Source organism: Apteryx mantelli, chromosome 1 (genome assembly GCF_036417845.1).
Source record: "Apteryx mantelli isolate bAptMan1 chromosome 1, bAptMan1.hap1, whole genome shotgun sequence".
Taxonomy (NCBI): Eukaryota; Metazoa; Chordata; class Aves; order Apterygiformes; family Apterygidae; genus Apteryx; species Apteryx mantelli.
In genome coordinates, this window is record NC_089978.1 from 154,065 (window position 1) to 181,974 (window position 27,910).

At 64.2% G+C, this 27,910-nt stretch overlaps 2 protein-coding genes across 2 annotated transcripts in view; both read left to right on the top strand.

Annotated features, from left to right (window-relative positions):
* The window catches only part of DCHS1 (dachsous cadherin-related 1), a 54,217-nt gene extending 41,060 nt beyond the window's left edge, over positions 1-13,157 (top strand). The window contains exons 14-21 of the mRNA XM_067300792.1: positions 174-1,037; positions 1,508-1,621; positions 5,810-6,021; positions 6,194-6,348; positions 7,686-7,816; positions 8,336-8,622; positions 9,656-9,794; positions 10,047-13,157. Of these exons, the coding sequence (XP_067156893.1) occupies positions 174-1,037; positions 1,508-1,621; positions 5,810-6,021; positions 6,194-6,348; positions 7,686-7,816; positions 8,336-8,622; positions 9,656-9,794; positions 10,047-12,664 (4,520 nt within the window). The 3' untranslated portion in view covers positions 12,665-13,157. The remainder of the gene's footprint in view (positions 1-173; positions 1,038-1,507; positions 1,622-5,809; positions 6,022-6,193; positions 6,349-7,685; positions 7,817-8,335; positions 8,623-9,655; positions 9,795-10,046) is intronic.
* Positions 13,158-19,286: 6,129 nt separating this feature from the next.
* TPP1 (tripeptidyl peptidase 1) lies at positions 19,287-27,759 on the top strand. The gene is made up of 13 exons (XM_067301247.1): positions 19,287-19,359; positions 19,855-19,944; positions 20,027-20,166; positions 20,248-20,398; positions 21,041-21,162; positions 21,848-22,047; positions 22,276-22,474; positions 24,486-24,674; positions 25,044-25,116; positions 25,459-25,579; positions 25,794-25,952; positions 26,031-26,168; positions 27,556-27,759. The coding sequence occupies exons 1-13, from the start codon at positions 19,349-19,351 to the stop codon at positions 27,694-27,696; spliced, it is 1,734 nt and encodes a 577-aa protein (XP_067157348.1). The 5' UTR covers positions 19,287-19,348; the 3' UTR covers positions 27,697-27,759.
* Positions 27,760-27,910: the final 151 nt, after the last annotated feature.

Genomic DNA, 27,910 nt, shown 5'->3' on the forward strand with positions numbered 1-27,910 from the left:
GGAGGTTTAATCCCTCTGGGGTCTTACAGGGAACAGCTCACATCACCTTCCCTGCTGGGTCATGCTGGGATGTGCTTTGTGCTGTCCTTCCCAGACAGCATAGGGAAGGTCTCTCCCTCTGCCTACCCCAAGTCATAGTCATGCTTTCTTGCTGTCCTCTCTCTTCTCTCCAGATGGAGACCCTGGGCAGGATTTCAGTCTAGACCCTGTCTCTGGCATCCTCTCCACTGCACGTGCCCTCGACCGGGAGCAAGTTGCTTCGTACAGCCTCACGGTGGTGGTGCAAGACCATGGCACCCCCCCACGCAGTGCCACCATGTCAGTGAGCGTGCGGGTGCTGGACCTGAATGACAACGCACCTGGTTTCGCTCAGGCCACCTACACAGTGGAGGTGCCAGAGGACCTGCCCGTTGGCACCCTGGTGCTGCAGCTGGTGGCTCAGGATCCCGACGAGGGCACCAACGGGCAAGTCTCCTACTACCTGGGTAATGAGTCGCTGGGCATGTTCCAGGTGGAGCCACAGAGTGGGCGCATTACAAGTGCCCATGCCCTGGACCGGGAACGCCACCCCAGTTACAGCTTCCTGGCCAAGGCTGTGGACTCGGCACCATGGGAGCCCAAGAGTGCAGCCGTGCGTGTCACGGTCATGGTGCGGGATGTCAATGACCACGCCCCTGCCTTCCTGCATAGTCCGCTCACTGTCAACCTGTCCCGTCACACACCGCTCAAGCAGGTCGTGGCCACCATGAGGGCAGAGGACAGGGACGCAGGTGCCAATGCCTCCATCCTGTACCGCCTTGCCACCCCCAACCCTGCCTTTGCCATCAACTCCTACACGGGGGATATCCAACCGCTGCAGCCCCTGGGCTCGCTCAGCCAACGCCAGCGGACGCTCTTCATCCTGGCCACGGACCTGGGGCAGCCGGCGCTCTCCTCCACCGGAGTGGTGGTGATCCACTTGCAGGAAGAGCCCTACCGAGGGCTGCGCTTTCCCCGGAGCACCAGCGAAGTGGCTCTGCCAGAGAACGCTGCCCCAGGTATCGGCTGGGCAGAGTGATCAGTGGGTGCTGGGATGAGACAGGACAGGATGGTGGGGATGAGTTGGTGCCGGGCAGCATAGTTGTGGGGAACTCAGGGAGCACTGCAGGGTCTCGGGGAGCCCCGTTATGCCTTGGGGATACCAGGGGACAGCAGAGCCTGACGGTGCCCAGGATGTTGACGGTGGTAGTCCCTGGGGATTTGACTTGGGGTGTTCAGGTCACTGTAGATGATCACAGGTGCTTGGTGGTTCCTGGAAGGTCTCCAGGGTTCACAGACCGTAGCAGAGCTGTGGACAGACCCCAGGAGCCCAGAGTTTTCCACTGGATCTCACTTCCCCTGGCTGCAGTGTCCCTGGGCAGAGCCATGTCACCATGGTACAGCACGTGCTGCCCACCCACCACCCCACCCCTCTCTGCTGGCTGCCCTGAGGCTCCGCTGCCCCTTCACACTGCTCCCTCCCTTCCAGGCACAGCGGTGGTGAGCATCCAAGCTATGCACACAGGGGGCTCGTCTGGGCGCATCACGTACAGCATCGTCAGCGGCAACGAGAAGAATGCTTTCCTTATCCAGCCCAGTTCAGGTACAGCCCTGGGGCCCCTTGGGGAAGCAGTGAGGGGGGTCACCTGTGCTCTGCCGATGCCTGCTCAGCTATCACAAAGCGCAGAGCTCCCCAGAGGCCCTGGGACACAGTGTATACCTAAACCAAAAAATTAAATAGCCCTAGGACTTGGACCTGGGCACCGTCCTGTCATCATCCAGAGGCTGTTAGCAAAGCTCTCCACACAGTTTTGTTCCTTGCTAACTAGGCTTCTCATCAGAAATTCCCGGGTCCGGTTCAGGAATTAGCAGAGGCCAGGCACCGTTGCCAAGAGGCAATCTGAGTGCGGCCCCTGCCTTAGATGGCAAGTTCAGCCGTACAACACATCCCATGCTGGACCCTCAGAGTCAGGCGTCTAGACTGCCCCTTTTTATTCTCTGGTGTGCATGTAGCAACCATGACAGCTGTCTCTGTACAATCCCAAAGGTGACAGTAAATGAGGACCTGCTGTCCAGCGGGCATTTCAAAGGAAGCCCTCCCTCTGTGCCAGACTGCTCCCTGAGCAGTGACGGGATGTTGGTGCTTGTGGGTGTCTGATAACCCTGGAAGACCACTGAGGCAGGTCACAGGGTGCTGCCCAGTGATGCTGGACAAGCTGGTGTCATGTGCACCATGAGCTTCACAAGGAAACCTTTGAAGGGCTGTGCATCCCTTGACTTCAGGGAAGGGCAGGCTGAGGGTAGGGTGGGGAGTGCCTTGCTGTGAGACTGGTGCTTGCCCTGTAGTTCGGAAGGGACCGGGGTATGAAAAGTCAGTCCTCAGATCTCAGCAGTCAAGCTGGAGCTTTCCTGTGAAGACCCTGTTCTCCTGTGGCCTGCCAGACAGCTGGGGCTGGGACAGGGTCCCAGGCTGTTAGAGCTCTTTCAAGCCAGGGCGCTTGTGCTCTCTGAAGCCCGTGGCCACCGTGCGGGCCCTGCGAGCAATCCATGGCACGACATGCAACCCCCGGCACCCTGATTAGCCGCTGGCCGCTGCAAGTGGCCCATGGGCCCGGCGGTGAACACTCAGCCATGCACAAGTGCCCGCAGGAAGCCGCAGCGACCGTGGCAACCCAGAGCCACCACACATCCCCTTGGCTGCCGCACAGGCACCCTCAGCACCGTGGTATCGCTGCGAGCCCTGAGACCTGCTGGGCCCTGAGGAGCCTGACCCACGGCTGCAGGCATCCTGCTGCGGCCGTGAGCTGCCCCACAGGGCCTGTCCCGCAGGACTGCCTGCACCCCGCCTGCCCCGTGGCGCCTAATGCCACCTCGGTTTAAGCAATGTGCATGTCCTGGCCATGACTCCTCCAGCACCCAGCACCCACCAGCACCTCAGCAGAGCCACTCCTGTGTCTGAACTGAGCTCAAGAGCCTGCTGATACTCTGCAGTTCCTGAAACCAGAGCCAAATGCTGGGTGTACTGAGACCCCAGACAGGCTCGCAGAGCGCTTTGACCCAGGTCTTGCCCCAGACTGAGCTGTGAAGGGCTACTCTGCTCAGGGCTGACACCTGCATACTTTCAGTCCCAGGGATTTCTACCTGTGAAGGACCAGGCTTCACACACCCCCAGGGGAATGTGGCTGTCTCAAGCTGCTGTTCAGAAGTGAACATTGGTAGCTGTGGAGCTGGCCTGGAGCTGATGTGTCCGTGAAGTGCAGGAAGGGCTGATGGGGTGGCACCTTGGCCAATCCTTTCTGGTCCCTTGGCAGCACCCTGGTCCCTGAGCTAGCAGCCACCATGCTCCCGCGTGCAGCCAGGCCTCTCGGATGATGCCTAAATGGCTGCTGTCGTGACCCAGAGATGAAGGCAGCCCCAAGCAATGCCCGGGCTGCCCGCAGGGCCACCAGAGCTGTGCCTCCTGCCCTGTGCTTGGTTCAGAGCCGGGCTGTGCGACAACAGCAGCTGCTTGGGGGCCCCTGAGCAGACCTGTTCCAAAGAGGCTGTTGCAAACACTGCAACCACCACAGCAGCTCAGCTCTGAATCCCTGTGCAGGCAACACAGCCCCTCTCCTCTCCCCTGCTGCACTGGGATTTGCCCCTCTCCTCTCACCCTGTGCGCTGGGATCTTGCTCCCCCAGCATGGGAGGATGAGACCCAGTGAGCGGAGTCATGCTCATCCCTGTTGTCCTGGGTAGCGTGAGCAGTGCTCCGCCACGCTGCGTGGCCGCGGCACTGATCTGTGCGGCACACTGTGATGCTGTGCTGCAGGAAGGCCTGATCTGGTCGCAGAATGGCATCCCCCACGTCCTCACTGTGATCCCTGTCTCTTCGTGTCCCTCCGTCCTGTCTCTGCTCAGGCTGTGCCTGCCAGCACTTCCCAAGACACCCTGGCCATGTCCTGGCTGTGCCTTGGTTGCTGTGGCAATGTCACTTCATCTCAGTGAGGAAACAGTTCCCTCTGGCAAAGTGCCCAGAATACAGGGTTATTCCTTTAAAATGTGCTCTTCCTTGAGTCCGATTTGTCTGTCTGTGAGACACTGCCCTGCTCTCTCCCAAGGTGAGGGGCTGCGTGCTACGGCTGGCCGTGGTTCACTGGAGCACTGCAGCTCCCTGGAGGGGACCTGGCACAGTATGGCATGGCACGGCGCAGCTCTCCTGCCCTCTGCCAGCTTGCCAGGCAGCGTCACGCTGGGCCCTGTCCCTTTGGCCCTGCTCTGACAGGGGGCTGCTGCGTGGGCACTGGTCTGTGACTGTGCTAAGCTGTCCCCAAGCTTGTCTCCTCTCCAGAGAGGACCAGAGGTAGTGCCCCCAGGAGCTGTGCGAGAGCTTAGCATGGGAGAGGAGCCCTCACCCACTGTGTTGCAGACTGAAACGCCTGCCGTGGGCAAGGCCAGAGCAGGGGAAGTCACGGGAGCATCCTCAGCCCCATGCAGTTTTGCATCAGGCTCTGCTCCTCCTGGCCCGGGCAGGAATAGCCCTTCAAAAGGACTGCTGTTGACTGCTTTCTTTGTATTTGCTCTGGGCCAAGCCCTGTAATTGGGGCCTTCTCCAGCAGCTAAATGGTACCAGAGGCAGAAGGGAGCACAGCCGGCTCCCAGCCCTTGGGTTGCAGGAGGTGAGGACACAGCTGTTCTCCAGAGAAGCTGTAAACTGTATTTTCCGTTCCTAGATGTATGGCCTGGTTTCAGCTGTGTTTATCTGCACTTATGTTATCAGGCAAGGCTGGCAGCAGAGCTCTTGTGCAGGATCCAAGCTTGTCTGAGGCCACATAGCTGTTCCGCATGCCCACTACTTGCATCCCTGTTGCCTGACTAGTTCACCTAGTAGTTGCATGTAGAGGCCTGAAATGGACTGGAGACTCTGCAGAACTCCTTGAGGCAGGAATTTAGCCATAGGAGCACAGTTCCTCCTCATTACGTTTGGATGCATCCCTGTGGGAATGCTGCCAATCATTTTAGTGTACTTTTTTGGATGGGAAAGCAATACCTCCTTATTATGAGAGGCCAGGCACAGTGTCTCAGGAGGATAAGAATGGATGTCTGTCCTCAGGCCACTAGCAGGAGATCTGCTGACAGCTCCCACAGTGTCTCTGTAGGGATTTGACCAGGCCTAGAATAACAGCTCCAATTAGGTGACTTTGGTTTGAAGCTTGATAAGCTTACTCGGGAATACGGGATTTGACACGGGGCAGTTCTTTTTTGAACTGGTCATACCTCAGATGGTGTCTCCAGTGGGAGAACTGCTGCATACTTGAATGTAAGGGGAAGCTGACTCTTCTGAGCAATGCATTGACTAGTTTGGGCAGGACATGAGCCATGCACGAGGCATTGGCATGCAGAGCTAACAGAATCAGGAGGTCTGTGAGATCCCCTGGGGTACACAGGCAAACAGCCACCTTGAGCCTGGGAAAGGGGGTGGCTCATGGTGGTGAGCAGAGCTGGAGCAGAGCCTGACTCGGAGCAGGCTGCTGAGTCTGCATCAGGAGACTAGCTCTTAGCTGCTTTCTGCACATCTCTGTTGTGAACTGCAGGACTGATCACCCAGGGCAGCTCACTGGGGCTGATCAGAAGGCTGTCAGCTTGGAGAGGGCTTGGAGGAGCTCAGTATATTTTTCCATGTATTTGGGAAAGGATGGATGAGCGGAGGGATGGACTGAGCACAGGGGGACAGAAGGGATAAGTGATGAATGTGGTGGTGCATCGCTCCCCCGTCTCCCCCCCAAAACATCCTGCTGTTTCCCCGCTCCCAGGTGCCATCTCAGTTCAGGACTCCAGCAGCCTGGATTTCGAGGCCAGCCCCCGGCTGCGCCTCGTGGTCCAGGCAGAGACAACAGCTTCCTTCGGCTTTATGGCCATAAACCTTAACCTGCAAGACGTGAATGACAACCTGCCACGCTTCCAGCTCCAGAACTACGTGGCGTTCATCTGGGAGTCACAGAGCTATGACTCCCCAGTCATCCAGGTAGCATTGGGGGCACAAGCAGGGACACCTGGTCCCTCAGCCTGCCCCTTATGGGGTGAAGAGGCGGGTGGCTGTGCCGGGGGCTAGGGCTGGGACCTATGCATCTGTAGGTCTAGCCTGCAGTGCTCTGGTTTGCAGTGCTCCACAACTACTGCTGAATGTGGCTTTGCAGGTCCTGGCAGATGATTTGGATCAGGGGGCGAATGGGCAGGTGACTTATGCCATCAACCAGTCCCTGCCGATGACAGGCTTGTACCACATCGATCCTCAGACCGGCACTATCACTACGGCTGCCATCCTGGACAGGGAGATCTGGTCCCAGACCCGGTGAGTGGGGCCAGACCAACTTGTGCCACAAATACGAGGGGGGGTCATAGCTATGGAGCAGCATCCCCAAGGCTGCAGAAGATCCTCTGATACTTGGTGCCACCCAAAGCTGTTTCAACCCGATCTGTAAAATGCTTTTGCCAAGCAACAGTGGAAACTAGGGCTCAGTTGAAACATGGGTAGCAAACGGTCCCGAGGGCGTGACAGACGGCCATGAGATGAGCCAGTGCTCTGTTCAGCCTGATCTCAGCAAATCCGAGAAGATCTTGAAGGGGGCCATTCCCTTTCCTGCCTCCTTAATCTAGACCATGTATGCTAAAGTCTCTTCCCACTCCCACACATTGCACCCTCCTACCCTATCACATCTTCCAGGGGCTGTGCACTGCCCACAACCCTCTTGCAAGGCCTCTTGCATTCAGCCCAGGTCCTCTGGGCCCCTCACCACATGTTCTAGGCATCCTGCAGTCATTCCAGTCACATGTGTGTAGGATAAGGGCACACATTACACACAGTGAATTCAAGTCCACCCCCACCCTCTTACATGTGTGGTCCAGATATAGTGCACAACTGCCACCACTCCACCCCAGCTTATGTTCCCTCCCCCCCATACAAGCACTCTGATGTCTACACAACTCGCTGCCCTCTTCCCAGACATAGGGAAGCTTAGGGCATTCATTTCATTCACATGTCCATCACCTCTCCACACACACAGAGCCTCCATGCATTCCCCAACACCCAGATATGCTCCAAATGCTGTGACCCGTCTCCCTGCACCCTCCAAGATGCTCTGCCTGCATTGCCCCACATCCATTCCATACTGCTGCCCCTTGCACAGACTGCAAATGCTACGGGTGTGTCACGGCCTGCCCCGCAAATGCTCCCAACCACACGAGGGTTGTCCCATGCGCATGTGTCAGGGGCTGTGAACGCATCCACTACCCGCCACGTGATCCAGACACGGTGCCCACATCCACTGTCCACTCGCATGCTCCAGATGCTGGGCACAAACCCGCTGCCCTCCAAACGTGCTCCAGATGTGCGTCTGTCTGCTGCCTCTCCACGCTCCCCATGTTGTGCGTACATCCACCACTGCCCCACATGCACACTCCAGATGCTGTGCACACATCCGTCCCCCCAAACATTACAGATGCTGTGCACACATCCATTACATGTACACACTCCAGACTCTGCACATGCATGCAGTGCCCCCCCCCCAAGTTCCAGATGCTGCGTGTGCATGCGTTGCTCCTCACACTTGCAGCCACATGTCTGTGAACCTTGTGGAGAGATGCTGAGTCCTGCCTGTGTTGATCCTGTGCCCTTGTGCTTGCCCACAGTTTGGTGGTAACAGCGATGGACAGAGGGATGCCGCCTCTTGTGGGCTCTGCCACGCTGACTGTTGTGGTGATGGACGTCAATGACAACAGCCCCACCATCCCCTTGCCCTGGGAGGTGCAAGTCCCGGAGAGTAAGTGCGTCTCAGCCCCATGAAGTGATGTGGGCTGCGTAGCAGAGGAGTGGAGGCCCAACAGAGGCCTGTGGGTGGGGGAGAAGCCCCCGGAGAGGCCTGTCCCTTCCCTTGCCAGGGCCTGGCTTGTGCTGACCTTGCTGGCTGAACTCCCCCTGCCCTTAGGCGTTGACTCCTCTGGGGCGGCCTGGAGCCGGGGATGCACAGCCCCACTGCTGCAGCCATGTCCTGAGGAAGCCTGCTGCGGTCCCCGTGCATCCTTGGCCCCTGTCCGTGCTACAGCAGCTCTGACTGCGCGTGCCTGCCATGCCTGCTCTCTGCCCATGGCTTGCATGTCCTCTCCCCGTGCCAGCCTCAACCTGCCCTGCTTAGCCCCTGGGAACTGTCCCTTCACTACCAGCATCTCCCTGTTGTCCTCAGTGCTGCCATCTCTGGGCTGAGCTGATTTCCCCCAGTGTGAGCCTTGTCTTGTCCTTGCCAAGGAGACAGGGCACTTGCTAATGCCTTGCTTCTTCCCAGACACGCTGCTGGGCACCCAGATAGCCCAGCTGACGGGGAACGACGTGGACTCAGGCCCCGTGCTCTCCTATACGCTTATGCTGGATGGTGATGCCATGGGCACATTCAGCGTGCTGCGGTACGGGGGACACATCGCCCTGACGGGCCCACTGGACTATGAGCAGCGCAACCACTATACCCTCACCCTGCGCGCCTCTGACACCCGCCACGAGACCGAGGCCAACCTGACCGTCGTTGTGGAGGACGTGAATGACAATGCACCAACTTTCAGCCAGGGCTTCTACCAGGTACTGTGCACACACGCGCTTGAGCTTGCGTGTGCCAGGCAGTGCAGGCTTTCCCACGCCAAACCCCTTCTGCTGCTCCTGCTGCGCTGCCTGGCATGACTCAGCTGGCCTTACAAGGGCTGCCCAGAGCAAAGGTCCCTGCAGAGATGGGTCTGAGCCCATCCTGGCCCCTCTCCTCCAGGGCTTCCCACCCACATCCTGCTGCCCCTCATGCTGTCCCTGTGGTGTGGGCAGGAGACTGAGGCCAGGCACAGAGCACTGCAATCAGCAGCTGCAGGCCTGCGCAGCTGCATGCACACCATCCTTGGAGGAACAGTGGGAAAGTCGGAATCAGCGGAGATGTGTCATGACCAGGACAAGTGGTTCTGATGAGGGCTTGGCCTGGGTCGTCGTTCCCCCCCCCCCCCCCCCCCCAGGCAGGTCACTGGGCAAAAGCCAACCAGTGCAATGTGGTGCATCTCTGGAGCAGAGATGCAGGAAGCTGGCAAGCAGGTCTACTTCTGCATTTGATCTCAAAAAGAAACCCTGTTGGCTACTGCTTCCCATTTTGGTGGCCACAGTTTTAAAAAAGATGTTGAAAGCTGTTCAGGAATGAAGCCACAGAAATACTTGAGGGGTGGGAGAACACTGAGCGGTGGAGTACTGTCTGTTTGCAAGCGTTCTCCCTTTGGCACACCAAAGAGATAAGGGGTATTTTGATTTGTCTAGATTATCTTTTGTAGAGAAAATATCGGCTATTAGAGTTCTTTAGCTTAGCAGAGAAAGGTAAAGGATCAGTAACTGGAAGCTGAAGCTGGTCAGAAGTCACACCTGCAAGGCTGGGTGCTGTGTGTGTGGGGGGGCAGGCCCCCTTAGTGTCCCAGTCTGGTGCAGAGGTGGGGAAGGCCCTGACAGGGGCTGAGCTGGGGCAGCCTGGCCGTTGCTGCCCCAGCTGGCCCCGTACCTTCTCCCCACCCTGCCAGCTGGTTCCGGGAAGCAGGGAGCAGGATCCCACGTGGGGGGGGGTTCTGACCATGGCTCCATCTTCCTCCAGGTGACGTTGCCAGAGCACACGCCTGCCGGCAGCACCATTCTCACCGTCAGCGCCGCTGACTTGGACTCGGGCAGCAATGGGGATGTCACCTACCACTTGGCCGTGCCCAGCCCTGACGTCGCTATCGACCCCAGCAATGGTGCGTGGGGCTGGCTGCTGTGCGGGGCACGTGCTGTGGGTTGCTCCGACGGTGCCTGTGGAGGGAGGTGCCCCCCATGCTGCCCCGGGCTCAGCCCCCTCACCGGGCAGCTGTCTAGGGCAGCCAGTGAGGCAAACGTGGTGGTGGCCAATGAGCCTCCCCACCGTGGCATCCTGGATGCCCGTCCCTCCAGCCTCTATCCCTGATACCTTGCACGGCTCCCATGCTGACCCTGGCTCTGTGCCCTCACAGGGACCCTGTTCGCCATCCGGCGGGTGGAGTTCGATGCCAGCCAGCCCACCTTGGACCTGGTGGTGGAGGCCCGTGACCGTGGCTCTCCCAGCCTCTCGGCCTGGGCCACGGTGCAGCTCCAGGTGCTGGATGTGAACGACCACAGCCCCAGCTTCAAGGCGCCGCGCTACAACACCAGCATCCCTGAGGACCTGCGCCCGGGAACCACGGTGCTGACGCTGGAGGCAGGCGATGCGGACCTCTCCCGGGAGAATGCCGGCTTCGACTACACCATCGTCAGCGGCAACAGCGGCAACGCCTTCCAGGTGGAGAGCCGAGTGGCCTGGGCGGGGGGGCACCTCCGCACGCAGGGCGCCTTGGTGCTGGTGGAGCCCTTGGACTTTGAGGCCATCCCACTTTACAACCTCACCGTGGCAGCCTCTGACCGGGGCCTGCCACAGCGCAGCGCCACAGTGCCCGTGCTCATCACTGTGCGGGACATCAACGACAACCCGCCCGTGTTCGCCCGAGCCGAGTACCGCACGGCGGTGAGCGAGAGCGCGCCCCCCGGCACAGAGCTGCTGCGCGTCGTGGCTCAGGACGCTGACTCGGGGCCCCGCGGCCGCGTGCGCTACACCGTCAGCTCGGGTGACCAGCACGGGATCTTCCAACTTCACGAGAGCACAGGCGTCCTGTGCCTGGCGCGGCCCCTGGACCGAGAGGCCCAAGCGCTGCATGCCCTCGTGGTGCAGGCCGCAGACGTGCCGGGGGGGCACTTTGCGCTGGTGCCTGTAGCCATTGAGGTGAAGGATGTCAACGATAACAAGCCCTACTTCCCGGTGGAGGTGCTGAGCGCCAGCATGCGTGAGAACCTCCCGCCCGGCACGCTGGTCACCACGCTACGTGCTGTCGACGCGGACACCGGCATCTTTGGGGAGCTGCAGTACGCAGTGCTGGAGCAGCCGGTGGGGGATCCTGGCGTGGCAGAGGGCCGGGACGCATTTGCCATCAACAGCAGCTCTGGGGAGCTGCGCTCGCGCCTCACCTTTGACTACGAACGGGCCAAGGCCTTCCAGCTCCTGGTCAGGGCCACCGATGCCGGCAACGCCTCTGCCACTGTGACCGTGCGGGTCCTGGTGACAGGGGAGGACGAGTACGACCCCATCTTCCTGAGCCCCTCCTTCAGCTTCGAGGTCCCTGAGGGCGCCCGCAAAGGACAGAGCATCGGGCGGGTGCTGGCGACGGACGAGGACGAAGGGGCCGACGGCGTCGTGCTGTACTCCCTTGCAAAGCCCTCCCCTTACTTCGCTGTCAACCAAACCACAGGCACCATCTACCTGCGCATGGACAGCCAGCCCCAAGCCGGGGCCGGGCGCGCCAAGAGGGAGCCGCGCGAGATGAGCCTGGAGGTGCAGGCGCGCAGCCCGCTGCCTGCCTCCCGCTCGGCCTCCGCGCAGGTCACCATCGACGTCACGCACACGTCCTTCGGCCTGGCCCCGGACCTCAACCTGCTGCTGGTGGTGGCCGTGGCGGCTTCGCTAGGCGTCGTGGTGGTGCTGGCTGCCGTGGCCATCGTGCTGGCGCTGGTCCGCTCCCGCCACCGCCGGGGGCACAAGAAGCCGGAGGGCGACGGGCAGCTGGGCCGCACGCAGAGCAGCTCCCTGCAGAAGCTTGGCCGTGAGGAGCCGACGCTGCCGGGCGGCGAGCACATTTACCACCAGGCCCTGCCGGGGTACGGGGGCGAGCCGGCGGGGCCCTACACGCGGGGCGGCTCCCTGGACCCCTCGCACTCCAGCGGCCGAGGCTCTGCTGAGGCCGCTGAGGACGATGAGATCCGGATGATCAACGAGTACCCGCGCGTGGCCAGCATCACGGCCTCCATGCAGGAGCACATCTCCGCCCGCGGCCCCGACTCTGGCATCCAGCAAGATGCCGACCAGCTCTCCGACATCTCCTGCGAGCCGGCCGCCCTGGAAAGCGCCCAGTGGTTCAAGAGCAAGAAGGGCTCGGGGCTGCTGCTGCCGGGGCAGCCGCCGCAGCTGTACCGCGAGGACGGGGGAGGCAGCGCCTTCCTGGGCGTGCGCTGCGGCCTCGGCGTCTCCTCCCAGCCCCAGGACTACGCCTTCCCTGAGGACGGCAAGCCCTCCGTGGAGGGCTCGCTCACCGCCATCGTGGCCAGCGACGAGGAGCTCCGCGGCAGCTACAACTGGGATTACCTGCTGAACTGGTGCCCCCAGTTCCAGCCGCTGGCCAGCGTCTTCACGGAGATCGCCCGCCTCAAGGATGAGAGCTCCCTGCGCAAGCCCTTCCCAGCCAAGCCCAAGGCGGAGCCCAAGCCCCGCATCGACCCCCCGCCCCTCATCACCTCGGTGGCCCACCCGGGCGCCAAGTCCGTGCCTCCCAAGCCGCCGGCGGGCAGGACCTTCCCGCACCCGTCCTCCCTGCGCCGCTCGCCCATCAGCCACGAGGGCTCCATCTCGTCCTCCGCCATGTCGCCCAGCTTCTCCCCCTCGCTGTCCCCGCTGGCTGCCCGCTCCCCCGTGGTCTCGCCCTTCGGCATCTCGCAGGGGCCGTCCGCCTCCGCCATCAGTGCCGAGCACTCGCTGGAGCCCCCCGAGGAGGCAGAGCTCAGGATTTAGCCCCGGGCCCCGTGGACTCCCCTGCCCCCGCGGCCACGGGGCTGGGAGCAGGGCCAAGGCCCGGGCTGCTCCGCACGGGTGCTGGTCCCGCTGTCCCAGCACCTCGCCTGGCCCGGGGCCCCCGCGGGTTCCCGTGTCCTCCGGGGCTGTCGGTTCCCATCGCTCCCTGTGGGCTGGCAGATCCGGTGCTGGTTTCGATGCCCTGTGGACTGCTGATCCTAGCGCCGGCACGCCGAGGCCGCGGTTCCTTGTACTGCTTCTGGTGCCCCCCGATCGGCAACGGGTGCGACTTTGCTTCATGGTACTCCGCTCTGAGGGGCCGGGGGCGGCCGGGGGCGCCGGCCCTGCCGACCGCAGCCCTTGCGCCTCCCTGGCCCCCGCCCCGGCGCGCGGCAGCCTGGCTGCGGCGGGAGGCTGGGCCCTCCCTGCTGAGCCAGGAGCTGGCCCCTTCCCCGCGGGGGCCGGGGAGCCGTCCCAGGGCAGGGATGTGCCGCCCAGCGGGCGCAGCTGCGGTGGCCTGCCGCCTGCCCTGCTGCCTGCGGGGCCCACGATGGCTGATGCCGCTTCCTGATACGGGGCAAACCCCATGCCAGCGCGGCTGCAGGGGGAGGAGAGGGCAGTGCCCGCTGCCTGCTTGCCTGTCCGTGGCTGGGAGAGCAGGGAAGGATCCTTCGGGATCCTCCAAGCCCTTCCACCTCCCACCGCTGCGTGCGCCCCGCCGTAAGGGATCTCCCTCCCAGGGCTGCCAGGGAGCCCCGTTCCTCAGGGCCTGGGCTGGGAGGCCGGGGGCCCTGCCCTGCACAGGAGCCCCTCTCCCGGAGAGGCCATGCCCGTCGGCCGGGCGCCCATCCCGGCCGCAGGCTGGCTGGGGCCGTTGGGGCGATGCCGCCTGGGCTGGCTGGGGGCGTTGGAGTGGTGCTGCCTGGGTGTGCCGGCTGGCTGGGGACGTCAGGGTGACGCCGCCCGGGCACATGGGCAGGCTGGGGATGTTGGGGCAGTGCTGCCTGGGCAGGCTGGGGGCACCAGAGCGATGCTGCCCGCGTGTGCCAGCTGGCTGGGGACACTGGGGACAATGCTGCCGGGCAGGCTGGGGGCATTGGGGTGATGCCGCCCGGGCACATGGGCAGGCTGGGGGCATCAGGGCGATGCTGCCGGACAGGCTGGGGACGTCAGGGTGCTGCTGCCCGGGCACATGGGCAGGCTGGGGGCATCGGGGTGATGCTGCCCAGACAGGCTGGGGATGTCAGGGAGATGCTGTCCAGGCACGCAGGCAGATTGGGGACGTCGGGGGGCGATGCCACCTGGGCGCACGGGCAGGCTGGGGCATCGGGGAGATGCTGCCTGGACAGGCTGGGGATGTCGGGGCGATGCTGCGCAGCAGGGCCGGAAGGAGCGGCAGCGCGAGGGCTGCGTCAGCTGGCCCTGAGCCGCTCTGACTCCCAGGAAGGCAGCAAGGTGGCTGCTCATCAACACCGGCCAGCAACCCGGGTGCTGCCACCCCCCCCCCCCGCCCCCAGCTCCACCTGCCCCAGGCTTGGCAGCCAGCCCCTGCCGCAGGGCAGCAAGCGGGGGGGGGGTCCCCCAAAAGCCACGCGGCCACAGGCTGCCGTGGTGGGGGCAGCACGGTGTCCGGCAGCCGCAGCGTGGGACGGTGGGTGATAGGCCTCCCCCGGGGGCCTTGCGGTGCGATGCGCGCATGGGACAGGCTGGGACGCCTCCACGACGCGGGGGGTGCCACAGCCCCTGCCTCGGGCCCCAGCCCTCCGCTCGGAGCTGCCGCGCGCTGCTCCTTCCCGTTGCGTTGCGAGCGCGGGACGGAGCCACGCTTCCCTGGGGCTGGTCCCCATCCCCGTGCCGGCACCGCTCGTGCAGGAGCCGCGCGCCAGCACCGTGCTGCCTGCGACCAGCCCCACGGCCGCTGGTCCCGCAGTCGGTGGCAGTGCGCAGCGGCACGGCGCTTGCGCCTGGCCCCGTGCCGGCGGCGCCCGGTGCCTGCAGCTGCTGCCGCCAGGGCCCGCGCGAAGGTGCACGTGGTGCGGTGGCGCCGTGGCAGCATGTGTGTGATACCGGGGGGTCCCCTACCATCCGAGAAGGTGCTTTGGGGCTGTACAAGGTGTTTGGGAGTTTCCTTCCTATCACACCCCTTTTCCCCCAGCTTCAGCCAAAACCTGTCAGCACCGTGGCTGCAACCCAGCCCCACGGCAGCCAAAAACCCACCACGTTTGTCCACTCCCCTCTGTTATTCCCAGCTCAGAGCCATCTGTCACCGCCGCCCCCATCTCTGTCAGCGTTTCAGCCCCAAACCTCTGCACGCACGTGCCACAGCCCCCAGCCCAGCCGGGGCCATGGGCATCCCCGTGCCGCTGGTGTCCCCTCACCGCAACTGTCCCCGTGCCGTGGCTGTCCCCGTGCCGCCGGCATCCCTCACCGCGGCTGTCCCCGTGCCGTGGCTGTCCCCGTGCCACCGGCGTCCCCTCACCGCGGCTGTCCCCGTGCCGTGGCTGTCCCCGTGCCACTGACGTCCCCTCACCGCGGCTGTCCCCGTGCCGTGGCTGTCCCCGTGCCACCGGCGTCCCCTCACCGCAGCTGTCCCCACGCAGCGGGCACCTTGCTGCGCCCTGGTGCCGCCGTGCCGGCGGCCGCGGGAGCTGCCCAGGGCACAGGGCAGCGCTGCAGGACAGGGGTCCGCAGGGGTGATGATGGCACCGGGGCTCCGCAGGGCCCGGCCTGCACGGCGTGGGGCCACGCGGGGCGGCCAAGCCAGCCCTGGGGACGGCGGCCCGGCGCCTCTCTTGGCCGAGCCCTGCGCGGGCCGGCGGCCCCGTGGCTCTGTCCCCCGCGCGCGCTTGGGGCAGGCTCCGAGGGGTCGTCCCCACGAGCCCCGCGGGAGGGTCGGACACGCGGCAGTCCCTCTCTGGGCCGGGGGACGCAGCACGGGCTGCCCGGCCCAGCTGGGAGCCAAGCCTCCAGTTATTTATTTTTACACATTGTACTACGATTCCCGTTTTCTACTTTGTTTGTACCTTTTGTATCGTGTCTCGCTGAGCTGCATGTATTGGGCGCTGCTCATCGGCCTGCGCACCGGGCTGCTCCAGCACGGCCTGGACCCAAGTGCCAACTTTCAAAGAAATGCCTTAATAAACCACACTTGTTTGTTTGTACAGAGATGAGCACGGTTGCTGCTGCTGGTGCCGGTGCTGGGGGAGGCGCTGGCGGGGCGGGAGAAGGCCCAGGCCCTGCGGGGCTCGGCAGGGGCTCGCTGGCCTGAGACGCCCTCTGCCCCCAGGCCCCCAGGCGGGGTCTGCGCCTGCGCTTGGCTCTGGGCGCTTGCCTGGGCAGGAGGGCCAGGCCCTGCTGCGGCCGGGGCTGGGTTTGGCCCTTGTGGCAGCCCTGCTGCCCGGCCGAGGGTGCCTGACCTCAGCCTCAGCAACGCGTTCGGCCGGCACGTGAGGTGTGGGTATTTCAGCCTCGAGCACAGCGGAGGACGTGAAGAGCCTGAGCACAGCACCGCTGGCCCAGCCCAGGTGCCCTGACTCCTCCGGTGGCACGCGGGGGCAGCTCTGCAGGGCGGCTGCATGGGCTGCAGTGCACACGCATTGCTGCAGTGCACACGCACTGCTGCGCTGCACACGCACTGCTGCAGTGCACACACATTGCTGCAGTGCACACGCATTGCTGTGCTGCACACGCATTGCTGCAGTGCACACGCATTGCTGCAGTGCACGCGCGTTGTTGCAGTGTACGCGCGTTGTTGCAGTGCACACACATTGCTGCAGTGCACGCGTGTTGTTGCAGTGTACGCGCGTTGTTGCAGTGCACACGCATTGCTGCCATGCACGCGCGTTGTTGCAGTGCACGCACATTGCTGCATGCATGGCCCTGGCTCGGCCACTGCCTGTGGCCAGGCCACACACACACACACACACACACTCGTTCATGATTGCACCACGCAGGCCCCTCTTGTTAGAGGCTGCTGAATCTGGCAGCCAACGGAGGTGAGGTTGCCACAGCTCCGCGGCCTCAGGTCCACCAGTAGCGTGGCTGGGCATGTGTTCCCAGCGGACACACAGTGGCCCCAAGGATACACAAACACACGTGTGCAATCCACATCCACACGTATGCATATGGCAGGGGAGGGTCCCCCCTTCCTGCCACTGTTCCTCTGTGCTCCTTTATAACGTGGCCTGACATCATCCGTCTCCTGCTTGGCCCGTTGCTGGCGGCACATCCTGACCAGCACCAGGAGGGTCTTTGGCCAGCAGAAAGGACCTTGCTGACACCGTTCTCCTCCCCCAGCACAGCCTGAGCCCAGGCAGTCCCGGCTGCCCAGAGGGGGTGGGTAGGCACCGGGGCGCACTTGCTTCGTCTGCGGGAGCAGTACCCGAGGAAGCCCAGGGCGTGCAGGGCTACGGGGAGCTGGGCCAGGAGGTCCTCCTCCACCCGGGACGCCCTGACAGCTTCATGAGATGCTCCTGCTCTCTGCTCCCTGCCTGCTGAAACACCAGCCCAGCAGACTAACAGCAGATGCTCGTTAGAGCAGTTAGCTCTGTCAGAGCACCCTAATCTTTGCTGGCCAGACAGATCCAGGAAATAACGTCCTGCAAATCTCACCCCACTTAAAATCCTGCCCAAAGCTGTAACCAGCTGGACAGCTGGGTGGGCTGCAGCTCTCCGGCAGCACACCCTGCCCAGCACCGCGGCCAACACGCGCCGCGGCTGAGCAGCAGCGAGTCCCCTCAGCCTGCAGCCGCTGGGTCGGCACCGCGCGGAGACGGGGCCTGGCTGGGGCACGGGAGGCCAGGGCAGCGCATAGGCGGCGAGGCGGCGGTGGGACCGGGCGATGGCGGGACCGGGACGTGGCGAGGGCTGGTGGCTGGGTGCAGGGCCGGGGAGCAGCGAGCGCTGCGCATCGGGGATCACAGCGCGCAGGCCGGCAGCAGCCAGACGCGGCCTGGGCGCAGCAGTGGTGCACTGCCCAGCAGCAGCTGCTCGGGCCCCACGCACCTCCCCACGCATCCCGAGCGCCTCCGTCCCCTTCCTTTAGGGCAGCGGGGAGGGACAGCCCACAGGGCCAGCTCCAGCTGGGCAGAGCCCTGCTTTGGGACCACCCGCGTGCATCAGGACAGGGTGACTTCCAGCCCCGGCAGACAGCTGCTGCCGCATGGCTCAGGAGCCTTCCCATGGCAGCTGAAAGCTCTTCCCAACAGCAAGGTGGAGGGACAAGGCTCCGGCAGGGGTGAGGGGACGCTGGGCTGTTCCTCTGAAGCCTCTCGGCAGCGCTGGCTCTCACCGCCTGCAAGGCAGCCCGGTGCCCCCATTCCCTGGGCGCCAGCCCCCTGCCTGCGCTCCCGGCCTGCTGTCTCCCCGCACGGCTCCCCCGTGAGTCCCCGTGGCCCCGCAGAGCTCAACTGCGCAGCTTCGGGCGGGCAACCAGCTCCAGCTGCTGCAAACCACACAGCGCCGCATGCATGGAAACTCTGCGCGGCCCACATGTGCTTCCAATTGCGGGGACCAGAAATGCCCCGGGGCTCCGCGCAGGCACTCACGCTATGGACAGCACCCAAACGGGAATGTTGGCATCCCACAGGAAAGGGGAACGGGGCTGGGGGGGTTCCTAGAGGACAGGAGAGCTGGCCTTGGCGTGGGGGAGAAGGAGCCCATGGGATGCACCTTGGAGACTAGGCAGGGGCTTGGAGGGGGCCAGGGAGCATGGGTTACCGTCCCATGGTCAGTGAGACACCAGCGGCGGCTCTGTAAAGAGGGCAGAGGCCAGCTGTGCCCCGCCGTGTCTCCTGGCCACCTCCCCTCAGCCGCAGGCAGCAAGGCTGAAGCTCTGCAGCAGGGCGCTGCCTGCCCGGGCACACGCCGCCGTCACCTCTCGGCTGCACTGGCGCGCAGCAGGAAAGCACCACCTGCACAGCGGGGCTAGAGGTGCGGCTCCAGCCCCAAGGACCTCCACCTGCTCCGCAGCCATCCAAACACCGGCCCACTTCTCCAGTGACGCCTTGTGCTACTCCTCAGGCCAGAGAGCTCCTCCGGGCCCTCTTCCCCGGCAGCCGCTGCTGCTCTGGATGGCCGCACTGTGGCTCTGGGGTGGGAGAGGTGGCAGCCTGGGCCAGGCAGGTGGTTTTCCCATCGCCCTTCTCTTCCCGGCTTGGAAGCAGGAAAGCAACCGGGAGCTGCTGCAGCCACGGTACGCAGCAGGCCTGCGAAAGCCACCAGGGCTGGGACAAGGAGCACGCTGGCTGCGCCAAACCGGCCCAGGCACCGGCGGGGGCACCGGCTCCTCCAGCTGCCCACCCCCTCCCGGAGCTGCCCTCGGGCTCGGCCGCCGAGCAGCGGCGCAGAGCGCTCAAGGCACCGCAGCAAGCGCGGGCAGGAGCCGAGGGGCTGCCCCCGACGGCGCCAGCCTGCAGCAGCCCCCCGGGCACGGCGGGGCACGGCGGCGACTCACCGCCCGCCCCCACCCTTCGGCCCCGCGCACCCCGAGCGCGCCGCGCCCTCCACAAGACGCCGCCGCCGCCGCCGCCGCCGCCGCGACGGGCCGGAAGAGGCCCCGCCCCCGCCCCCGGCCCCGCCCCCTCAGCCCCTCTCCACGTGACCGCGGCGGCGGGCTCGTCACGTGACGGGGCTCGTGCGCCGCCGCCTCCACGTGACCGCGGCGCTGCGGCGGGAGGCGGCGGGATGGCGCGGGGGTAACGGGGCGTCGGGGGGCAGCGGGGGCAGCGGGGGCAGCGCCGCCCGGCCCGGCCCGGCCCGGCCCGGCCCGGCCCGGCCCGGGGTAACGGGGGTCGGTAGGGCGGCCCAGCCCGGCCCGGCGTAGGGTAACGGGGCCCCCGGAGAAGGGCTGCTGGGGCGGCGCGGCGCGGCCCGGGGGGGCGGCGGCCCGGGGGGGCGGCGCGGCCCGGCGCGGCCTGGGGTAAAGGGGCCCGGGCAGGGGCGGGCTGGCCCGGCCTGGGGCAAGGCATCCCCGGGGGAGGCAGCCGGGCCGGGCCCAGCCTGGGGCAAGGGGTCCCCGGGGGAGGCGGCCGGGCCGGGCCTGGGGCAAGGGGTCCCGGGGGGGCGGCTGGGGCAGCCCGGCCTGGGATAGCGGGGAGGCAGGGCCTGGCAGCCGCCCTGTTCCTCCCGGGGCGGCAGGCTGGTGCCCTCTCCGCGCGGTGCCTGCTCTCCTCTGACCGCCTGGCCTGCAGGTGCAGGGGGATCCCGGCCGCGCTGGTGCTGTGCGCAGCCACCTGGAGCTGCGCCATGGGCCTGGCCCTGGAGCAGGATCAGCCGTTCCGGTAGGTGCTGTGGGCGGGCGGGACGGGACGGTGCTGGTGCTGCCTGCCTGCCTGCCTGCCTGCAGCTCACGGCCTCTCGCAGGGTTCCCCCCGGCTGGGCCCCCACCGGCCGTGTTGGCCCAGACCATGAAGTGCAGCTGACCCTCGCCCTCCGGCAGCGAGGCACGGAGCGCCTCGCCCAGTTCGTCGACGCCGTCTCGGACCCCCGCTCGCCGCGCTACGGTACTGGCTGTGCACCTGCACCCTGCCCATCGCGCCAGGCCCCGCGCACAGGGTGCTCATGGCCCTCTTTGTGCGCCCCAGGCAGGTACCTGTCCCTGGAGCAGGTGCGGGACCTCATCCAGCCATCCCTGGCCACGCTCATGGCTGTGCTGAAGTGGCTGCAGAGCCAGGGTGTGGGGAGCTGCAGGAGCGTCAGCACCCTCGATTTCCTGGAGTGCCGCATGCCTGCAAGGTGAGCCCTGGGCAGGGCTGGGCCCTGCTGCGGCAGCCACGCCGTTCCCGTGAGGACAGGAGAAACCAGACCCTGCTGCCGCCCACGAGGCCGTCCTCGTCCCCAGGACTCTGCAGCGCAGGCTGGGACGTAGAGGGCTGAGCCTGATTTCTGCCTGAGCTGCAAGGGCTCTGCAGCTGAGAGCTGGCTTCACGTGTTCCTGGTCCCAGTTGCCGGGGGAGCTGCAGTCTGGTGCTCTTGAGTGCTGAACACAAGCTGTCTGCATGTGTTAGGTGCTTGGCCCAGCCGTGCACCCCCTCTTTCCTTCTTCTGGAGCCACTCAGCACCCGCTGGGGCGCTAGGGAGAGGGTTGCAGGTGACCCTGCAGCACTAATGCTCTGGTTCAGTTTTGTGGCATCCAGCCCTGATGGGAACTGGTCAGATATCGAAGATGCTCTTTGCTTTACGAGATCTGTGCTGGTGGGAAGTGGAGCTCACCCCTGACTCTTCCCAGCAGCGAGTGGGTAAAAAGGGTGTGGGAAGCAGTGTGGAGTATGCGCGTGTTGCTGGCCCAGCCGCCAGGCTCGGACGTGCTGCGCAGAGTCTGCACCCGGAGCCCTGATGTCCCGAATGCCCCACGCTGTCGCTGTCCCTGTGTTGCAGCACGGCTGAGCGCCTCCTGCCAGGGGCCGAGTTCCACCGCTACGTGAAGGGCCGGCGCAGTGTTGTGCGTTCCCCACTGCCCTACAACGTCCCCGAGGAGCTGGCTGAGCACATTGACTTCGGTATGACCTACATGGAGGGGGGGGTCCCAGGGCTGTCCGGAACAAGAGAGCTGTCGGACTCTGGTGCGGGCGGGAGGTTAAGTGCTGGCCAGCTGGGACCGGCCTGTTTCGGTGCCCCAGAGGACGGTGTGGCAGGACTGCAGGCTCTCCAGCCGTGGTGCTGGCTGTCTCTAGGCCCATCTGAGGAGCTTTGCCTGTGCATAGGATTTAGGCGGTGTCCAAAACGAGTGTTTCTTAGTGGTGCTCTCAGGCCTGGATGATTGGGTGAGAGGCACTGGGTGTTCAGGTGCAGCCTGAACAAAATCTCTGGGGACATGCAGCTGCTTCTGGGGTGGGAAGACTCCCACATGTGAGGAAACCTGGGGTCCCATGGCCATTCCGCAAGGCGAGCGTAGGGTGCCAAACTGGTGATAATGGCCTGGCAATGGGGAGATCGAGATGTGTAGCCCGGCAACACCTATGAGGATTGGCGAGGAACCCAGAGGGAGCAGCTCCCTGCCTTCTGCCCAGCTCTGGGGTCAGCTGCTGCAGGGGATGTGCTCACCCAAGCCCTGCTGCAGGCCAGCCCTCTTTAGTGCGAAGGCTGGGTGAGGATGATGAAGAGGAAGCAGAGGGGCTATAATACTACCTGGCCAAAGCTTTGGGTCCTAATATCTACTTCTTGTCCGGTTTGCTTCCACACCAGTGGGGGGTCTGCACCGGTTCCCTGCAGAGAGGAAGGTGGTCAGCAGAGCCTGGGCCAAGAAGGAAGCGGAGCCAAGGCAGCATCACGGAGGGAGAATGGCTTTCCATCTGGGTGTGACACCCTCCGTCATTCGTAAAAGATACAACATGACAGGAGGAGACATTGGGTTGCTGCCGAACAACAGCCAGGCCTGTGCCCAGGTAACCGCTTACAGCCCTGATCCAGGTCCAAGGCTCGTAGGCCGTGGGAATTCCGCACATTGGTGCTTCTCCAGCACTCTGGTGCTCTGTTGGCCCTGGGACAGCTGTGGGGAGAGTCATCAGCAGCTGGTGGGAGCACAGGATCGGCTGGCGTTTCACAGACCCATGCTGGGCCAGCTTTCCAAGCCAGGAGAACAAATTCTCACTGTCCGCTCCTTGTTCCCCCAGTTTCTGGAGCAGTATTTCCACCAGGCGGATGTGGCTGAGTTTATGCAGCTCTTTGGCAGCAGCTTTGGCCACCGCTCTCAGGTTGACCAGGTGGTTGGGCACCAGGGCTGGGGCAAGGCTGGGCTGGAAGCCAGTCTGGATGTGGAATACATCATGAGCACAGGAGCCAACATCTCCACATGGGTCTTCAGCAATGCAGGTACCAATCCCTCTTCTGGTGTTGGTCTGGTCTGCTCTGCCCTGTGACCTCTTTCGTGCTCCCTTTCCTTGCCGTTGTAGCACTAACACATCTACCTGCAGTTTAGGGAGATACTTGCTCTCTGTAAGGAGCATAAAAATGGATGTACTGAGTCTCTCTGGTGTCTGTCTCTGATGAGAACCGGAGGTGAATGGCTGGAGAGGTGTTCATGAATGGCAGGTTGGCTATGGTGCATTCCCAGAATGCTTTCCCAACTGCTAAGGGCATGTACCTTGTAGGCTTCCAGAGTTGGAGCTGAGGCCATTTTCTAATAGCTGTTAGAGGATTCATCTTCCATTGATTGGTATAGTTGCTTTTTGAACCCATGCAAACTTTCAGCTTCCACAGTATCCTGCAGCAAGGAGCTCCACAGCTTGATTACACAGTATAAAGCAGTTACTCCAATCTGCTTTCTTTTCACCTTTTCATGGAGAAAGATCACAGCAAGTGTGTCTCTTTTTTTTTTTTTTTTTTTTTCTTTCCCCTCCTCTTTCTGTGGAGTTGAAGCGGATCTCTTGCCCATGAATCTGCCAGGTTAGGTAGAGTAAGGCAATCTGAGGAAACTGCACTGCAAACCAGACTGCACAGTAATGGCCACAGTACTGTGGGACGAAGGGTGATGTATCCCAGATCAGAACGGGCTGGGCAGAAGACAGAGCACATTTAGGACTACCAGCTCCATTTTCCTCATGGTGGAAGGCAAGCAATGCACACACAGCTTCCACCTCCTGGATGTGGAAAAGAGGCAGAGAAGGTGGGAAATGACATAGCAACATCTGCAGGCAGGCAGAGATCAGATGGGTTAGGCAGGACCCCAGGCAACACGGAGGCACGTCAGAGAGACCTGGCCAAGCCACAGGGATGGGCAGCATGAGGGCAAGCGGCAACTCGGTGTGAAAACAAGCAAAGAGCTGCCATTTGCAGGGAACGTATTCAACTTTCCCCCAGCAAGGGGAAGGGACAGGACGGGCTTCCCTGCGGGCAGCGCCCTGGAGAGCTCTGCTCATGGTGGGCGCAGAGACCAGGGTGTTTGGGGCCTCAGAAGGGGGTTGCAAATGCTGCACCGCTGCCTGGATGGCAAGGGTGGTTACAGCCCTGCAATGGATGCTTAGAAAGGTGGTGAATGAAAGTAAATCCCCTGCTCTGAGGTTCAGGGTGACCCTTTCACTAGGGCCCCTGGCTGAGCTGGAGCCCAGTGCCATCCCCTGTGTCACAGAATCGCAGAAGGATTGCGGTTGGGAGGCACCTCTGGAGACACTTGCTAGTGTCATCATTTAGTCTAATCCCCACTCAAGCAGAGTCACCTAGAGCAGGCTGCCCAGGACCGTGTCCGGATGGCTTTTGAATATCCAAGGATGGAGACTCCACAGCCTCTCTGGGCAACCTGTTCCAGTGCTCAGTCACCCTCACAGTAAAGAAGTTTTTCCTTAAGTTCAGATGGAACTTGCTGTGTTTCAGTTTGTGCCCATTGCCCTTGCTGGGCACCACTGAAAAGAGTCTGGCTCCATCTTTTTTGCACTCCCATCAGGTATTTATACACTTTGATAAGATCCCCCCCATAGTGTTCTCTTCTCCAGGCTGAATAGCCCCAGCTCTCTCAGCCTCTCCTCATGTGGGAGGTGCTCCAGTCCCTTAATCGTGTTAGTAGCCCTTTGCTGGACTTACTCCAGTAGCTCCATATCTCTCTTGTTTTGGGGAACTCAGAGCTGGACACTGCTCCAGATGTGAGGCAATCCCTGAGATCAGCTGTGCTGCCAGCTAGAGCCCATGGGAAAGCTCCAAATGAGCTGTGCTGTGGATCCGCTTGCTGCAGGAAGGGACGGGAACCAGCAGGACCTCCAGCTCCTTCTGGTGTTAGCGATGCTGCTGGGGCATGCCACCCCCCCGCTACCCTCGCTACCCCCGACCCCACTGTTCCGAGACTCCATGTCCCAGGAGGAGCTGAACCTGCCACCCTTCTCTGTCTCTGCAGGGAGGCATGAGAGCCAGGAGCCTTTCCTGGCCTGGCTGCTGCTGCTCAGCAACATGTCGTCACTGCCCTGGGTGCACTCCGTGAGCTACGGGGATGATGAGGACAGCCTGTCGCTAGCCTACCTGGAGCGTGTGAACGTGGAGTTCATGAAGGCGGCTGCCCGGGGCCTGACTATACTCTTTGCCTCAGGTGTGTGCTATTGTCGGCGTGGTGCAGGTATGTTCGAGGGCCCCAGCACCAGGGGAACCTCTGGGCTGGATGTTGGACAAGTACAAAGCAAGAAGGCAATCCTGGCCCTGGAAAATTCTCCTCTGGAATTAGCAGGAGCAGGGCATGCTTATGCTGCTGCTAGCCAGGGTTGACCCAGCCCTGGGTTGCTCCTCATCTTTCCTGCTACAGTTGAGAGCCTCTGGGCTCTGCCTCCCAGCCAAGGTCCGCTGTGTGGGAATCCCAGCTTGACAGAGTGCAGAGAGCCCTTCCTCCAGGTCGCTCCTGGAAGCATTTGGTGGAAGAGGGACAGCTCAGACACTGCCTAATAACCCCTGTCTCTGCTGGCAGGTGATGATGGTGCTGGCTGCAGAAGGATGCCTGGTGGGAACCACACTTTCCGGCCCAGCTTTCCAGCCTCAAGGTAACTGGGGGGAGGTGGACCTGGGCCCCTGTGGAAGGCGTCAGGCTCTGCATAGACCTAGCTGCTGTAGCTCGCCCGTGCCTGTAGCTGGCTGGAAGCTGCTGCTTGCACTTCAACCCCGGGACCATGGCTGGGCTGCTGCCTCGAGCTGGGTTTGAGCCACGTAGGGTGACTCCTGAGGGACAGCAGCACTGGCAGGACTGGAGGAGGCTCACAGACTTCAGAGACCGGGGGGGAGCCTGCACCTCTTCGCAGGGGTGGGGAATAGGGGAGGAGGGCTTGGGGTGTGCGCAAGGCAAAGCGGAGGCCACAGGCAGTCATGCACCACTCCTGTCCCCACAGCCCCTATGTGACCACCGTAGGGGGCACGTCCTTCAAGAACCCCTTCCTGGTGACCGCAGAGGTGACGGACTACATTAGTGGAGGGGGCTTCAGCAATGTTTTCCCCATGCCCGATTACCAGGTGAGGCTGTGTCTGCTCTGCTGAACCCAGGGGCTGCTGGCTGGGATCACCAGGTTGCACGGGACTGGGCAGGAGCTGATGCTGGGGCTGTGGTTGGCCTAAGCAGCTCCAGGGCTGGGCTGGGGGTCGGGGGAAGTGGGACTGCTGGTGAATAAGGGCAGGACTGGGGTCTTGCTGCGAGCGTCCTGCCCTTCCTCGTGGTGCTTCCTTCCAGGCTGCTGCAGTGAGGCGTTTCCTGCGCTCGGCCTCAAAGCTACCTCCCAGTTCCTACTACAACAGCAGTGGCCGTGCCTACCCTGACCTGTCTGCTCTTTCCGACAACTACTGGGTGGTGACAAACCGCATCCCCCTGCCCTGGGTGTCGGGGACGTCGGTAAGGAGCACCCCCCTGCGCCAGCCAGCGCGCGCTGGCTTTGCTGCCCTGGCTCTGATGCACGTGCGATTTCCGTAGGCGTCCACGCCAGTGGTAGGTGGCATGGTGGCACTTATCAACGACCGGCGCCTGCAGCAAGGGCTCTCGCCGCTGGGCTTCCTCAACCCCGTGCTCTACCGGCTGCAGGAGCAGGGGCATGGCGCTGCGTTTTATGATGTGAGTTGGGCAGAGGGTTGGGGCTCCCCTCCCGGGTGCCCCGGCGCAGCCGGGCTGGTGCAGGGTTGTTTGGTGGGGGGCTCCTGGGTCTCCTGTTTTTGGGGCAGGGTGGGGACCCCCATCCTGCTGGGAGGGGGAGGGGGTGTCACACTGCCTTCCTGGGGGATGCAGGCATGGGGAGCCCCGCTGCTCTGCAGGGGGTGTGTTCTGGAGGGTGACTGCATTGCCTTTCTGTGGGCTGCGTTGGGGGGTCCTCTTGGCCTTGTGGGGTTTGGGCTATGGGGGGTCCTGTTCCTGTCTGGGGGGCACTTGTCCCAAGTCCTCCGGGGTGTGGCCTGGGGGTCCCCATGCTCTCCCTGGGTATGGGTAGCAGAGTGGGTCCCTGATCCCTCCTGGTAGTGCAGGTCACAGGGGTCCCCCGTGCCCTGCCGGGGTGCACACTGGGGGTCCCGTGCCCTGCCGGGGTGCACCCCAGGGGTCCCCATGCCCTCCTGGGTTGTGGGGGTCCCATGCCCTGCTGGGGTGCACCCCAAGGGTCCCCATGTCCTCCTGGGTTGTGGGGGTCCCGTGCCCTGCCAGGGTGCACCCCAGGGGTCCCCGTACCCTCCCAGCATGTGGGTCGTGGGGTTCCCTGTGCCCCCCTGGGGTGGGAGTAGCAGGGCGGGTCCCTAATCCCTCCTGGCAGTGCGGGTCACAGGGGTCCCTGTGCCCTGCCGGGGTGCACCCCGGGGGTCCCTGTGCCCTCCTGGGTTGTGGGGGTCCCGTGCCCTGCCGGGGTGCACCCCGGGGGTCCCCGTGCCCTCCTGGGTTGTGGGGGTCCCGTGCCCTGCCGGGTGCACCCCGGGGGTCCCTGTGCCCTGCCGGGGTTGTGGGGGTCCCCGTGCCCTGCCGGGGTGCACCCCGGGGGTCCCCGTGCCCTGCCGGGGTTGTGGGGGTCCCGTGCCCTGCCGGGGTGCACCCCGGGGGTCCCCGTGCCCTGCCGGGGTTGTGGGGGTCCCGTGCCCTGCCGGGGTGCACCCCGGGGGTCCCCGTGCCCTCCTGGGTTGTGGGGGTCCCGTGCCCTGCCGGGGTGCACCCCGGGGGTCCCCGTGCCCTCCTGGGTTGTGGGGGTCCCGTGCCCTGCCGGGTGCACCCCGGGGGTCCCTGTGCCCTGCCGGGGTTGTGGGGGTCCCATGCCCTGCCGGGTGCACCCCGGGGGTCCCTGTGCCCTGCCGGGGTTGTGGGGGTCCCATGCCCTGCCGGGTGCACCCCGGGGGTCCCTGTGCCCTCCTGGGTTGTGGGGGTCCCGTGCCCTGCCGGGTGCACCCCGGGGGTCCCTGTGCCGTGCGGGTCGCAGGGCCTCCCGGGGCCCGGCGGTGGAGGGCCGTGCTGAGGCCTGTCGCCGCAGGTCACGCAGGGCTGCCACCTCTCCTGCCTGGACGGCACCGTGCAGGGACAGGGCTTCTGCGCCGGCCCCGCCTGGGACCCGGTCACCGGCTGGGGCACCCCCAACTTCCCGCGGCTCCTGCGCGCCCTGCTGGCGCCCTGACGGGCCGCGCCGCGCACCGGGGGCTGGGCCGGGGCTGGGCCGGGCCGGGGCCGGGCCCCGGGCGCGCACTGCCCGCGCCTCTCCGTCCCGGGGCGCCGCGGCGGCAGCAATAAAGGCCCGGCGCGGCGCGACCCGTGTCCGCCTCCGTCTGTGCCGCGCGGCGCCGCCGGGGGGCGGGGCGGGGCCGCGGCAGGGCCAATGGCGGGCGGCGCGC